The sequence below is a fragment of the Xiphophorus maculatus genome, chromosome 17, assembly GCF_002775205.1.
Source record: "Xiphophorus maculatus strain JP 163 A chromosome 17, X_maculatus-5.0-male, whole genome shotgun sequence".
NCBI lineage: Eukaryota > Metazoa > Chordata > Actinopteri > Cyprinodontiformes > Poeciliidae > Xiphophorus > Xiphophorus maculatus.
In genome coordinates, this window is record NC_036459.1 from 20,442,031 (window position 1) to 20,457,624 (window position 15,594).

Below are 15,594 nucleotides of genomic sequence, written 5' to 3' on the forward strand. Positions count from 1 at the left end.
TAATCTAGCCGGTTCCAAGAGCGAGTTATAATTTAGAAAGCAAGCTACCGTTAACAGAAGTGGTTATTGGAATTATGCAGCTGCGAGGGCTACTCAGCTGATTGTTTCTTAACTGTAAAGGGTCGTAACTTCTGGATCGGAGGTAGTTAGAGCTAGACGAATCGCTTTCGCCACCAGTTTGAACAGATCATCTCTTATAGATCTCTTTTAGGGTAATACCCAGGTCTCAGAGATTTTCCGGACCTGTTAGACAGAGAACTGGTCAGTAGTCAGTCCAAGAGAAGTTGTGAGGAGTGGGTGGGGCTGGCTATTGCTGAATAACAGACAAACCATACAAGACACAGAACTAGTCATGAACAATCCCCAAACAAACTTTTGCATTTCTTTATCTGAAATGCCTCCCCCTCCCCTTGAACCCAGTTTCTGAAGGACGTTGATCCACATTACTGAGGAGCAACTAGTCAACATGTCCTCACCAAAGCTCTCCACAGCAGACAGTGTCCAGCTATAAAATAATACCATTAACCCTTGATAGAACGGTAATAACTTGCTTAATGCTTAACTTTTAGCATTAATGCCAAAACAGTTCAAATTAGACTTCGAACATGTGAGCGCATAAGAGCAGTCGGTTATGTTTATATGAACTTCCCATTAACTTAGTACGTATCCTGATTATGATCCGGTTGTTGAGGAACAGCCACATAAAATGTCTTATCGGTTTACCTGTTTCTTAACCATGACTCACTGATCAGAGGCATCCGCTGTGTTTATTTTGGAAGAGTCTTGTAAAATGTTTCAGCTTCTTGAGGTGTTGAGAAGAGATGGATCTTTCCACCGTGGAGAACTCGAAGTTTGCAGGGGTTGTGTTGGAATCCGTGGAATGCACCAATGCCGACAAACAGCTTCACTACCGGGTGGAACCCGCGTCTGATCTGTACGGTCTCCGCCGATAGATCCTGTGCAAACGTGATTTTGGCCCCGTCTTGCATAATATCTCTTTTCCTTGCCTCTCGGTACACAAATTCCTTCTCCGGGAACTTTACGAAGCGAATCAGAACCGCTCTTCCCTGGTTTGGTTTCCCAGAGGCTGGTGTGCGGTGAACCCGTTCCAATGTGAATGACTTGTCCGGTGTGAGTTCCAGCCACTTCGGTAGCATATTGCTAATAAAGTCGAAAAGCGACTGTCTTCCTTCTGCTCCTTCTCGGATGCCAAAGACACGTAGGTTCTTTTGCCTTCCTCGGTTCTCCAGGTCATCTGTTTTGGCCTCAAGGAGCAGGATTCGTTTCATAGCTGAAGTCAACGATGTTTCTGCTTTTTCAAGCGAGCCTTCTACTTCGGCAATGCGGGCCTCAGCCTCCTCCATATGAGCCGCCTGGTTTAATAGGTCCTGTTTAACCTCAGACACTTTAACCTCCAGTGCAGTCATAGCGCTCGCCATTCCAGTCAGTCTTTCATCTATACTATCCAGCTTAACTCCAAAGTCCGACCAGAGTGACTTTAGCTCCTCCAATACTTGAGCTATGCTAGCCATATTAGCTTCTTCACCGCACGTTGAACTCGGTGCTGTTTTAGAGGTTGTCTTACGTCTTTTTGAGAAGATTTCGCACTGTTTCACAGACGAAGCTTTAGACATATCAGTGTCGTATCTTTTGAGCCTTCTTTACTGCTTTTGCAAGGGTTTTAAGAGAAAATTCGGAACACTGTCCTTGGAGCTGTTCACTGTGCTGCCATCTCGATCTCGGTCACGTGACCCCTCGCTTTTAGCACTTTTAGTATTTGACTAAACCACCTGGCTGGAAAACCCAATTTGACACAGGTTTGGAATGAACAAAACTAAGTATGAAATAAAATGGTACGCTCATCTTTTTAAAAAATAATTTATCCTTAAGCAGTGTCTGTCAACCATAACATGAAACAAATCAGACAGCTTAAAGGCAGAAACAGTGACATAATAGAATTACTGCAAAAAAAGAAAGAATACTTATCCATATGAGCCTAATGCTGTGGCACAAAAATCAAATTTGGCAAGCTGACAACCAACTCCTGCATGAAAGCATCTGGTATGCTAATAATAAGGCTAATAATTTGTACTTCCAACATTCTCAAACGAATCACTCGGAGGAAGGACAGATGGGATTTATGATAACATTAATGAATTCATACTCGACACATCAGTGATTCAGAGCTGAGGAGCCAGAGATTGGTGGTATCGGCCGGTGACATTACAAAAAGTCTTTGTCTGGTGGGAAGTAGAGTCTGACCATTTAACTACAGCTGCTTTCATTCAGGATCAGAAGGAACTGGGTTAGAAAAGCTGCTGCGGTGGATCCGGGTCCAAACAGTCATACCATGGTGTTGCCCTCAGTCACCTTGTCCATGTACTGAAAGGAAGGAGAGAAAAGTCAGTGTCATTAATGTATAAAAGACTACATAATAAATAAATAATGCATGTCCGTAACCTTGATGGTAGTGACGGGCCCTATCACCACCATCAAGGCACACAGACATTTAACAAATTTATGGTGTAGAAAACTCCACCATACAGCTGAGCACTGTGCAGCTGAGTAGCATCTACTTGATGCTATGCACTGCTACTCAGCTGCCTGAAGTAAAGCTCCTGAATTTTCCTTTTCCTTAATAGAAGTTTGGCAGGAAATTTTAAAGGATCACAACCCATTTTATTAAGAAAGCATCAGGAAGGAAGCTGTAATACCTAGAGTCGGGGACTAGCAGCAGCTGAAAGCCTGACTAACTGACCACCACCTGACTAAATATCAGTTTATTTCTTCTTGTGTTACTCTAAAAACCAGTAAAATGGTGAAAAGAAGAAACTTTGCAGTCCTTTGCAGTATGGGTTGTTGTACTTGATTTATCTGAAAACAACCACAGCATTAAGCAGGTGTTCATACCCTATTTTCACTAAAGCATGTGACACAATCAAAATAAAGACATGTGACGACCTCATTTTCAAAGTAATAACGTGTTACATTATTTTATCAGGAGTATGAATAATTGCTGCTTTTCTTTCCTTTAAAAAAAAAGCAATTGTGTTTTTGCATTATCAGTCACTAATGTCAGTAAGCAGAACGGAACTGAAGGCTGACAATCACTGCTCTATCAGATGAACATGAGCAGAATGTCTCTAGTCATTCTCAACAATTTATTAACGTTAATGTGTTTGTGTGTGCATTCAATAATGTCGCTACACAAAATAGACCTATGTCCCTACATCCCATTTAATCAGAATTGTGGATCTCTGCAGGTCAGCTTTTATTGTATTTCAGTATCTACCCTAACCCCTAACTATTTCATTAAAAGCCACTGATACCTTCTGCAACCTTGCAATCTGCAATTATTTGTCTTTCAATTGTCAGATTGGGACCAACAGATCATGTGGTACATTTGTATTTTATTTTTGTGTAAAGGCTGTGATAAGGCTAATAATAGAATTTTTATTCATGAATTTTTATTCATGACCATGAGTGTCATACCAGCCCATGCTTACTTATGGAATTAAACTGCCAGTGTGGTGTAAGGTGTGGAAATGGTTACTGAATTTGTAATCTATGTAATGTGTGAAACATGATTTGTAAACCGTTAAAAACATTTTGTGCGTAATTCCGGGTACTTGTACATATGTGGTCAAATGCACACATAAATGTTAAAAATTATGAACACACACAATTACAATTTCCACAAACATTAAATTTCAACACAGGTTTTTAAACTTCAACATCACAAATTTGATCATTTCAAATTCATACCTTCTTCTATGCCTACAAATCATTAAATAAGTGTGAACAAGCTCCCTGATGCTTATAGGTGGCTGATCTGCATTCACGCACAGATCAGATTACAAGTGCACAAGGGTTTTGATACTCATTTCATTCTTCAGGGAGTCTCAGATTCGTGCATAAGTGATGTGTTAAAATGTTTAAACAGCGACATATTCCAAGTGTTTAGTTCTGTCAGTTTTGATGATTATGAAAACTCAACAGTTTTTTCTCACATTGAAGAAATTAGTTCATAAAAATACATAAAACACTACATATGCACAACACATTTTTCTGATTATTTACAAAAAACAAAACATGTATTGGTTTTCCACTTCACAGTTACTGTATGTGATATTTTGTGTAAGCTCTTAATAAAATACATCCAACATGTTATGTGAACATGTTCACAGGCTGTGAATACTTTTGCAAAGCACTTTACCAAAGGATTTTCAGAGAAATATTTTCTTTGGTAATCCACCAACCTTTTCCAAGTTTCACACTGTTCCCAGCATGTTGAACCAACTACACCTTTAGTACTACTTTATTCAGTTGCTTTTAGTAACTGAAGAAAGTTATTGTAGTAACTAAAATAGCATTGTTATGCCAACTACGAGAAGCAAATGGAGAGATTAAGTGAAGATCAAGATGATGCCTAAAGATACAGGCTGTAGATCAGAAAAGTGTGGAAGAGGAAATCACCAGCTGACATAAGCTTAAATTTACCCGCAATTCAACTGAACAGTCTTAAAAATGTTCATCTGTTGGAAAAGAAAAATAATTTTTCTTTTAAACATGGCAAAACTTCCAGGTTTTGTGTTGTAGACACGGAATCATTAATGTCCTTGATGAGCTGAAAATCTCATAAGAACCACAGCGGCATGATGGAAGTAGTAAAGAAATGTAAGTAAGTGTTTTTATTCTCTCTTCTGCCGCCCAGAGGCCACTGCAGAAGTAGGACACCATGCAGATGAATAGTACCAGCAGATGTTATTGAACGAGGAATCCCACTAAACTGCTGACAACAGCAAGTCTATGCACTGCTTCAGCATTAACACTGCTTCCGTTGTATTGCTTCATTTGCTGACATCTGGTCTGGGGACCACAGTTCAAGAAAGACTGGTGTATCTAATAAAATATTTTCAAGGGCGATTCAAATCAGGAAGGGTTGTCGTCAGGGATGCCCTCTCTCTCCCTTACTGTTCACACTAGCAATCGAGCCTTTGGCATTAGCTATTCGTCTCCATCCACAAATCTCTGGGATCACCGTGGGTCCCACAGAGCACAAAATATCTCTATTTGCTGATGATGTTATTTTATTTCTAACAGATCTAAAAAACTCAATTCCAGCGGTGATGGAAGTGATCCAGGAATTTGGGAGAGTCTCTGGCTACAAAGTAAATAATACAAAATCCTCTATTCTGGTATTAAATCTAGGTGAAAGGATTAACCCTATCAGTGAGATTAAGCAATTTAAAGTAGTGGAACATTTCACATATTTGGGTGTTCAGATTTTCCCTGAACTACAACAGGTGGTCAAATCCAATTACGAACTCTTAATGAAAACAATAGCTACCTCAATTGACAACTGGACATCTCTGCCTATATCCATATTGGGAAGAGTTAATGTCCTTAAAATGAATATACTTCCAAAGCTATTATACCTCTTTCAAAGCATTCCACTGCCGCCTCCTCCTGAATTATTCAATTGGTTAAAAAAAAGCATTTTGGCTTTTGTGTGGAATAATGGAAGGCCTAGGCTACGCCTCTCGTTGCTTTATTTACCATTTGATAGAGGGGGGTTAAAGTGTCCCAACTTTAAACTTTATTATTGGGCCACTCAGTTAAGGACTATTATGTTCTATTTTACAGATAAAGATAATCCTCACTGGGTAGAAATGGAGTCCCACAATTTAAGTTTAGCTCTTCCATTGTTCATATACTCTGACACGTCAAAGAAGTTACAGAAACATATTACGAATCCCATTCTGAAAAACATGATAAAAATTTGGCAGGATGTTAGAAATTACCTTGCGGAGCCAAACGACATATCCCAATTTAGCCCAATATGGGGTAATCAGCTGTTTGCTCCAGGTAGAGCAGATGGAACCTTTAGGCTTTGGGCCCTGCAAGGTTTAAAAACTGTCGGTGACCTTTACCCATCAAATTCTGATATATTTTTGTCATTTGCAGAGCTACAAACCAAATTCAATCTGGATAAAAAACATTACTTCAAATTTCTTCAGATAAGAAGCTTTGTTAAAGCAAATTACAACAATCTTAACAAGCCCCCTCTTACATTACTTGAAAAATTAATGACTCGGAATAAATCAAGGAAGGGCATCATTTCAGATTTTTATAATGTGCTGATCTCTAACTCATTAGAGGACTCAAATAATAAGCTTATAAACTGGAATTTGGACCTATCATCAAATATCAGTGAACAGGATTGGGAAAAGGCTTGCATTAAAATTCACACAATGTCCATAAACAGTCGTCTTAGAATTCTACAATTTAAATGGCTAATGCGTATCTATGTTACACCTGTGCATTTAAATAAATACAATAATAACATCCCAGATCTTTGTGTAAAATGTAATTCTAAAGGGACTCTAATACATTGCATGTGGGAATGCAGACAAATCAAAGCATTTTGGACAGAGGTGAAAGATATAATTGAAAAAATTATCTTAAAGCAAGTTCCACTGGATCCTAAATTGTTCCTGCTAGCTTTATTCCCTGGGGAACATAACTTTAGTAAATCAGAACGCACTTTCATAGATATAAGCTCATTGGCTGCAAAAAAATGTATTGCTTTGACTTGGAAAAATATCAATAGACCTAGTGTCACGCAATGGTTAAAACAGATGTTGTCTAATTTGCCGCTAGAAAGAATAACATATATTAGGAAATCCAAATGGTATCTTTTTGAGAGGATTTGGGGGCCTTTCATTAATTTTATTAAGGACTTAGACTTGACAGAGGGTTTGTTTGAGCTCTGATTTGCCAGAACCTGTGGTGTGCCATGTTGTGTAGATGTGTATAATTATATCTGACCAATTTGTAATCTGTGAGGATACCCCAGTTTTTGAGAAGCTGTGTTCTTTGTTTTGTTTTTTTACTTTTTATTATTATTATTATTTATTATAATTATTATTATTTTTTGTTTTATTTTATTTCTCTGGGTTGAGTAAAATAATTACTGTCATGTAACAACTACAAAGAGAACCTGTTCAAATAACTACATGCTTGTATTTCCAAAGTGTAAAAACTCAATAAAAATATGTTGGTAAAAAAGAAAGACTGGTGTATTTTCATGTTTTTGTACAGTTGTGCATTTTTTTTGTTTTCAGATGATGAACTAATTAGAGTTCTGTGAAATGGTAATATTGGGATATTGTTCAAGTATCTAACCCCGATTTAAACATATCCACAACGTCACCTGACCTGCCTGCTGGGTTCCTGGGTTTTCATGATCCTGAATGTTCTGTAATGCTTTCTAAACAAACCTCTGAAGTCAGAAACAGATAAATAATCGTCACCTTATTTGATCTATTTGAAAAACTATGGAAAGAACTGAAGATCAATATGCAGAGAGAATATCTGCCTGATATTCACCTGAGCAATGTATCTGACTAGTTTTCCCATTAAAGACACACCTTGAAGTTCACTTTAACAAAACACAAGTCTTGTTCACAAAGTATTAACAAAATTTGTGAAAGTGTGTTCAATACTTCTTTCATATATTGTTTAAATTTTTTACACATAACTGCATTCCTGTTTCTTTTGTATGTGTGGATTATTTCTGTTCTTGTTAACATCTAATGTAAATTAGGAAGCAGCTAAAGAAAGTTTGGCTTCTTGGCAGGAAATGATAAATAATTGAGAAATGGTTTACAGACATTACAAGTAAAAAAACATGGAAAATACTGACAGTGATAATACTTCTAATGATGCTCTTTTCTTATCTAAGATAAAAGACTGTAAGGTTTCCCAATGTACAAGAGGAGGTAACCATTGTTTGGGTGGGATTTAGCATGCAGTGAAAAATTGCAGTGACTGACCACAGCTGCTGGGTATCCTCAGAACCAGCTTAGGAAGGCTTTAAAACAAACAGTTAAAAGAGACACAGATGTTAACCTTAATTGTTGAATTCTCACACAACAACATAAAAACAGCATATTTATATTTAAAGAATGAGGATATGTAAGATGCCTTATTGATGCTGACTAGACATGGGCTGGTGTGAGATTCTTATAATAACTTGAGCTTGAAAAAAGAACCTGATCAAGTTTATTTTAAATAAAATAAAATACTTATATTGCTGCAAAAATAATACAGAATCTTGATTGGTAATGCAAAAATGTAACATTTAACATTTGTTTAAGCTTATTTAGATTTTTATACATCAATTTGAAAAACATATAGAACAAATATTGTTAAATTTAATAGTAGTTTACAAGTGCTCATTATACAGAATTTTAGAATACCAGGCTGATATTAGCTTCTTAGTAAGTGGAACTATCTGCTAATGTTGATAGGCAGTAGCCAGTAACTTAGCAGGCCTGCTGCTTTTAGATTTTGACTACCATTTTAAAACAGTCTCACAGAAAATCTGTGGGATGTAACTTTTGTAAAAAATTGTTTACATATTTGTTGAAACTGTGATTATGTTTCACAACAAATTGTGTTCTAAAACAATCTGTGAAAAAAAAAATCAAGCTCCTGTGCCTTCTCCCAATGCACCGAGTCCACAACCAGTCCGAGCTGAATCAATCCGACAATGGCACACACCAATCATGGCTGGGTGCATGCCACTCTACCTCCTCTTCCCCTTGCTCTCTGCTACCATACAGCTTCTAGCAGTCGCGAATGCTAAGGCTAGTTAGCATGGCTAACAATGAGAGCGGATAAACGGTTTTTCTGTAATGGTAAGGTGTTTCTTTGGCATTGAACAGCAAGTTCACAAGGTTGACTGACATCGCTAAAGGTCCTTCCAACCAATCACAGTCTCGTGGCTGTGATTGGTTGTTTGTGGTCGGAAGCCTAACCGTAGCATTATGGTTATGGTTAGGCCTGTAAGTTAACCAGCCTGTAAGTTAACCAGCATATTTGCAAAACAGGGCAAATGGAATATTGATGCACTGCTAAACTGACTTTATTAAGTTGCAATAAATTGTTTCTTGCTCAAGCAGCAAAAAAAATCAATTCCTTTATGTTTTTATATTGTGTGATTATAGTTGTGACTGTGTCATTGTACATAAACTTACTGGTCACTTAAAGTGTTATTAACCCCCTTCTGAAAGCATAACCCCATCCCTGGCAAATTCTGAAAAATTCCAATGAAATTGGCAGAGCCAAGACACAGCTGAGTGTAAGAGGATGGAGGAGGAGAGGAGAGAATTGATGAAAGAGACACTGTTGTCAACCTACCCACTTTGTCACTATATTTATCAATTTTTCAGACTCCTTTGTCAAAACTACTTGTTTTTTCAGAAACAACTAGTTTTTGAAACTCCAGTGACTCCTTTTCTGTGTTGTTGGAGACTACTATGGCAACAACGTTCTGCAGCTCAACTGCAGGCAGCCTGTCTGTCCTGAGCAAGCAGTGAGAGAAGCTAATGCCGACTGCCATTAGCTTCTCCCGCTTCCTCAGCACTGCAGCCAGACTCACACAGTCATCCATTCAACACCAAACCTTCACCAATAGTCAGAGCAGAGGAGACCCATTCCATTTAGTGTCCAAATTGCAAATAAATCACACATTTGTAAAGCTGAGTAATGCTACTACCAGCTGCCACGGAAACACTCCAACTCCTTTTTCGCCACCGGGTGGGCAAGACGGAGAAAACATCTTACCGGAACACTGCACATATGGAGAACTGAGTTATTTTCTCTCTGTACCATTAAACTATGTGTTTACAGAACAAGGATTAATGCAGTCTCATAAACTTGAAGAAGATTTTGGATGTTGAGATTTAACGGCTACTTTGTGATGACAGTTACTATTTTGTGGCAATCGGCTGCTGTTGAGAGACTTGAGCAATGATCAATGAGCAATAAAATGATTCATGCATGTGAACACAGCACAGCTGCAAAGACTGCTGCAGTAGTGGTCAATACTCACAGCACTGATGAAGGGCAGGTTCAGGATAGAACCAAGAATTGGTATTCTTCTGATGAAGCCAACAACAACTGGGAAGAAGCCCCTGCACACAAACCCAGAAGCAGAGAGGGAATCAGGAGAGATAAAGCAAATTCAGAGGAGAGATCTGGGTTCTGAAAAAGAGATTGTGAGTACATGATGCAGTTGTAGTTATCTTTACTTCCTCTTACCTAAAAAGGAGGAAAAATCCATAGATTTCCAGCACAACTCCAATGATAGGCCAGCCAATAAGGACCACAAACACTCCTCCCAGGAAGAAACTAGTGGCCTTTAATTTGTGCTTCTGAAAGAAGAAGCGGAACGTTCGCTCCAAGCCGATGACGAAAGCCAGGCCAGCGACAAACAAGATCTATGGAGAAGAAAATGGTCAGTGTATGGTATACAGAAAACTGCGACTAAAGGACAAAACATCTGATCCACATGATAGATAATATACCTCCACCTTGAACGGATTTGTTCCAGACTCAAATTTCTTGAATTGTCATTTTTAAAATAAGAAATACTGCAATTCAGTGGATAGATGGATGTTTTAGTTAAATTGACAGAGACTAAAGAGGGAAAACAAAAATATTTTTAAGAACTCTTTTTTCTTTTTTACTTGGACCATGAAAATACTTGTCAGACTGCAAAAAAACACCTGCTGTTCAATCAGAACATCTCCAAAGAACTCAAACTGTAAATCAATACCATCTAGCCAATTTTTCCTTCCTTCTTCCCCCAAAAAACAACCAGAAGTACAAGAATTATGCATCAAGCAATTGTTACTAATCTTTAGATTTTAACTGGAACCAAAAAGTACATTAACATGCATGTGTGATTGGTCAGCATGGATGACTGGTCTGTTTATCAGAATTAAAGTGGAAGGGGGTTCTTAGTTTTGAAGGATTGGATGAACTACAAAAATATCTGGTGAATTGGTTGAGTGGTTGGTATGCACCTCTTATAACCAAGTCATTCTGCATTATACTAGAATGCACATACATTGCATTGCATTGTCGGCATGGGTGACACTACACATGTAGATCTTGCAGCATGATATACATGTGTATCACAGAAAGCAATACTCACATTTCCAATGGCCAAAAGCGCCTTATCAAAAAACAGGATCATCCCAAAGAAGAGGAAAAATACGCCAAAACCTGTTAATCCCATTCCAATTTCTGACAAACACAAATGCACGCACGCACACAACATGCAGAGACACACAGACACATATTCAAATCGCTATAACAACCTGATGTTCATTCAGCAATATATATATTTTTTACTTTTTTGCTGTTACAATCCAAAAAATATGTTTGCTTGAAGGTACTTAGAGGATAAACTGGCACTGATTAGGTGTTCTCTCCTTTAATATGGACATCTTTAGTCTGGTATAAACCAGCCCCTTGTCTTGCGCTATTTGCTTTGTACAGAGGGTCTGCGCTCTCAGTTGTTGAGAAATGATCGCTTCTTAGAGGCATGGACTGTGTTGAGGTTTTAAATTTTACCCAATTGCTAAAGTTTGCCCGTGACATATGTAATAGTTCAACCCTATGAAGCTAACCGGAAATTCCCTGAACATCATTGTTCACCACTTCTCCTGTTCGTTGACTGATGTGGTAGAAAATCTACCAAAGACAATTCAAGTCAAAGGGAGAGAGCCCAGACTGTGTTGTAAGCAAATTTTTTTGTCGAGTGGAATTGTACAGGAAGGCAATGGCCAGGCTAGTACAAGTGTTTATATTTATTTGTAAGGTCGTTATTGTAGACAAGAACTTGTTCTTACTAGATTGTCTGGTTACATAAAGGTTGAAAAATATGACGGAAAAGGTCATTTCTTCCAAAAATTCAATTTAAAAACTGAACTGATTCATTCCAGTTCAGTTTTTGAACAGAAATAACAGTGTTTATTTCTGTTAATTTAGAAACAGAATATATGAGTATTCTCACTCACGTGAGTTTACAGCTGTCCTATGCAAACTTTCTACCACCTCTTTCTACTGCACTTTTCCCCTCCACTTAACGTTCCATTAATGTGTCTGAATAGTACTGACACTGAGCTGACAGCTTCTTAAAATAACCTAGTGTGGCTTATCTCCCTTTTGGAGGACATCAGTGATATCACTCTTCTCGTAACTGTGTAGGCAACAACATTTCCATATCAAATATAGTTTTTATAGGTGTAAATAATGGTAAGTTATTGGTTTATAATGCCTATTTCTAAACCTTTCTATACCTGATCATTTACATTTAATATTATTAGTATTTCTTAAATTATGATTAACAATAATATAGGAATTTTATTCATTTATTTTTATTTAGTCGTTTCTTTATACTTTATATTTTAACATGTTCAAAATGAAGCGAGCCATATCATCAGTACCACCATTGCTAATATTTCATTATAAAGCAATAAAATAAGACTGCTTGAAAACTTCCTCGTTTACCTTGATTTTTACTTATAACTTAAGTGTCTTACAATTCACTAAACACCAAGATGGTGGTGGAAGTAAGAGGGTTGCAAAACTGTTTAGCAATACGAAAATTTATTTACATTGAGCCCATAAGTGAGACTGTTCATGACATGAAAAGTGTAGGTTGAAAGCTTCTGCAGCTCAGATGGTGCCAGTTTGACATGGCCATTAGCTACAATTTCTGTTCAACAACTAAGGTCTTACTTTGAGAGTCCGTTAGCGAAATCATCCTGATGCTGAATCAGTAAGTAAGGTATAAAACAATACAGACAAAAATAATAATACAAATATATTTTAAATTCTTCTAATGGCTTGGATGACAGACGGCTGCCACAGAATCGGCAGCCACGTCTTCCGGAAACACTTGTTATAGGGTGGTAATCTTCCGGGACACCTTAGCGAGCTACATTACACACACCAAACTTTATTTAACGTCACTTTACATGCATACTTTTGTCATGCCAAAGTATGCATTCGGACTTTAACCACGTAAACGTATGCATTTGGCATAGTTGCATAGGTCTTAAAGCAAAAAAAGAGAGACCAGAACAGGAGCAAAAAGGCTACATTCGAACGCGCTATAAAATTAAACTTCTTGAATGCGGCACAGGAAGGTTTCTTGATATCTATGCCCTGCGAATTGTGTGACAGGCAGTACTAATGTACCCTGAACAATTTAAAGTGTTTGTTTCAGACCAGACTTTATTTTTCATATGTTAAATGTAAACTATAATATATTACTTTGAAAAATACACGTCGTAGCGCTCAAGTTGAAGAATCTGTGACATTTTTGGAAGGGATTATCTTACCTTTCTAAGGTCCAGTTCAACCAATTCATCTAATGACTAACCTAGCGGACTAAATTCAGGGAATATTTTGTCTTTTTTGTCCCTTTGCTTTTCCTGTGTGTTCACTTGGACCAAGGTGTTTGACTGGTCATTTCGCTGTCGGAATCAAGTAAGCAAACCCTACTAAGCCCACCTTTAGCACATAGTTTCGACTAGGAGAAAAGCTACCTTTTGGCCTGTTTGGCTTAGTATCTTGATTTTCTGAAGAAATCAGTAACCATCACCTCATCATTAAACTCTTGTAATTTTTTTTTCTAGTTGAGCCTTTCTTGACCGCCCTCTGTTACATGTGCAGTATGTGAAACTGGAACAGACTTCACATGTTCTACGTTATTGAACGTTCATGGAATCTAAGGTCTTCCACTCTTCGCGAGCTAAAGTGAACAAAAATAAGGTTGAGAAAGCTTAAAACCTGTAAGTATGTTTTTCTTGACAATTTTTTGTATAATGGTATTGGTATTAAAAAAAAATTAAATGTGTCTGCCTAAAGTACAGAATCACTTTTCCATATTTTGTGACGTCACGGTGACTAACTTTGATGTATTTTATTGGAATTTACTGTGATAGACCAACAAACCTCATGATGTATCATGTGAAGTGAAAGCACTTCACATGATACAAATAATGTATTATGTATGACACAAATAACACACTGTTCAAAATCCGAAAAGTGTCTCAGCTTCTGTAGACATAAAATCCAGTTCAACCAATTCACCTAATGTCTAAATTGAGTCCATCTGTGTGTGATTTAAAGAACATTAATGATCAAGCAGTACTGTCTACCCAAGGAACAGGGTAGACTGGTTCAGAGATAAAATTTAAGGTATAGACAGACATATTTCATAGTAGATCATTCATGAAAACAGACACAAGGCATCAAACAAACTCAACAGATTTAGTTTGTATGAAGGAAGGACAAGAACATCTGTAGCTTCTCTCAAGCTATAAAGGAGACACAGCACCCTGAACACATTCAGCAAAGACAGACTTGGTCATACATCCAAAGCTACAGCATGTACACATTCATTAATTGTAGTTAAATAGTAGTTTGCAAAAGTTATCGTCTCTAAATGTGGAAAGTTGATGGGAGTCATTTCCCCAAAAGACTTAGTAGCTGTATTTGCGGTGAAAGATAGGTGCACAAACAATTGACTCACATGGGGCTTGAAACAAATTCTCACACACATGGACCTGTATGGTCACCAATACTACTAGTCTTGGTTGCTGTGGTGCTGAGTTTCACCTTTAGGTTAGGTTATCAGTTGACGTTAAGACAATTGAGTTTCATAGTTTGTCAATTGATTCTAAATCATTAGTGTCTGAATCTCGATGCATCAAGGTTTTGTCCCTGCCAGGCAAATCATCACTCTTTCACCCCACCATGCTTGAAAGCTGGTTTTAGTGTTTGAAGTGATTGACATCTTGTTCCACAGGTTTATGGTTCAACTTCTCAAAATTAAGTTGTGCCTTCTGGCAACAAATTAACTTTAAACCATGTTTATGATGTTTTTCCTTCTTTGCATGGTTATAACAGCACCTGTATGCTTCAGACCACTCAGCTGCCTAGACTAGAGAGTCTCTGATGGTGATCAGATAATTGATCATCATTTTGCTGCTCTTTGCTGTTACTTTTTTCTTCACACAGCTTTTCAATTTGCTGTGTAAATCATGACCATGAGTGTTTTTCTGCACCTGAGGTTATATTTAAATATTAGGACCTCATAAAGACCAAATAACTTCTTGGTCATTTCTAACACCAGAATAATAAAAACAAAATGAAAACATGCAACTTAAAAAAAAACTGACTGTTGATTATTTATACAAAATTAGAATGAAAGTCAACTTTGCTTCTGAAACAGGTTTACCTAATGGGAAATCTTATTGTGGTTTAACAGACTGAAGATTGAAACACCCCTGGAAAGATGGATTCTGGTGTTGGAACTATAGGTGAGTGATTCTTTATAATTTATAATAGTTACCCCTAACTGAAGATAGAGAGACATTGTGCTACAAGTATAGCTCACAGTCATGTTAGTAGCAAAAATATTGTGACGGTATGACTGCTCAGCAAGACATCACAGCTGCCTTATAGTGAAGACCAAGAATGTGGATTTCAGAAGGGATAGGGATCCTCTTCATCTCCTGTACATCGGAGGAGCTTTTATTGTTGCCATGCCACCCAGTGATGTAGGTGGAGAGAACGCTCTCCTGCACAGGGTGGTTAAGGCTGCACAGAGGACTCTGGTGAGTAGCCTTCCCACCTCGTCAGATCTCTACACACCACGATGTATGTGTGTATGTATATGTATATATATATGTATGTATGTGTATGTATATATATATATATATA

The 15,594-nt window shown here is 37.6% G+C and overlaps 2 protein-coding genes across 6 annotated transcripts in view; one reads left to right on the plus strand and one right to left on the minus strand.

Moving 5' to 3' along the window:
* Positions 1–1,864: 1,864 nt before the first annotated feature.
* LOC102236124 (vesicle transport protein GOT1B) lies at positions 1,865–12,748 on the minus strand. Of its 4 annotated transcripts, XM_023350569.1 has the most exons (7): positions 12,601–12,748; positions 11,009–11,100; positions 10,111–10,289; positions 9,902–9,983; positions 9,566–9,640; positions 7,839–7,876; positions 2,227–2,382 (listed from the first exon to the last, which is right to left on the minus strand). In XM_023350569.1, exons 1-6 carry the CDS (start codon positions 12,623–12,625, stop codon positions 7,868–7,870), a joined length of 462 nt encoding a protein of 153 aa, XP_023206337.1. In that variant the 5' UTR covers positions 12,626–12,748; the 3' UTR covers positions 2,227–2,382; positions 7,839–7,867. The 4 variants fall into 4 exon arrangements, with proteins under 4 accessions (XP_023206336.1, XP_023206338.1, XP_023206337.1 ...); XM_023350568.1 differs by lacking the exon at positions 7,839–7,876 and having other exon boundaries at positions 1,865–2,382; XM_023350571.1 differs by lacking the exon at positions 9,566–9,640.
* Positions 12,749–13,037: 289 nt separating this feature from the next.
* Positions 13,038–15,594, plus strand: part of recql (RecQ like helicase) — a 29,957-nt gene continuing 27,400 nt past the window's right edge. Inside the window, exons 1-3 of one of the 2 annotated variants that reach the window (XM_023349998.1) lie at positions 13,038–13,353; positions 13,503–13,658; positions 15,140–15,191. In XM_023349998.1, the coding sequence (XP_023205766.1) occupies positions 15,167–15,191 (25 nt within the window). In that variant the 5' untranslated portion in view covers positions 13,038–13,353; positions 13,503–13,658; positions 15,140–15,166. The remainder of the gene's footprint in view (positions 13,354–13,502; positions 13,659–15,139; positions 15,192–15,594) is intronic. The other variant, XM_023349997.1, reaches the window with a different exon arrangement.

What these genes read in the sequence shown, in the direction of transcription:
- LOC102236124 (XM_023350568.1), bottom strand. Translation starts at nt 12,625, where the DNA reads ATGATTTCGCTAACGGACTCTCAAA. An exon ending in TTCGCTAACGGACTCTCAAA is followed by an intron (nt 11,101 to 12,600) that starts GTAAGACCTTAG and finishes TGTGTTTGTCAG; the next exon opens with AAATTGGAATGGGATTAACA. An exon ending in CGCTTTTGGCCATTGGAAAT is followed by an intron (nt 10,290 to 11,008) that starts GTGAGTATTGCT and finishes TCTTCTCCATAG; the next exon opens with ATCTTGTTTGTCGCTGGCCT.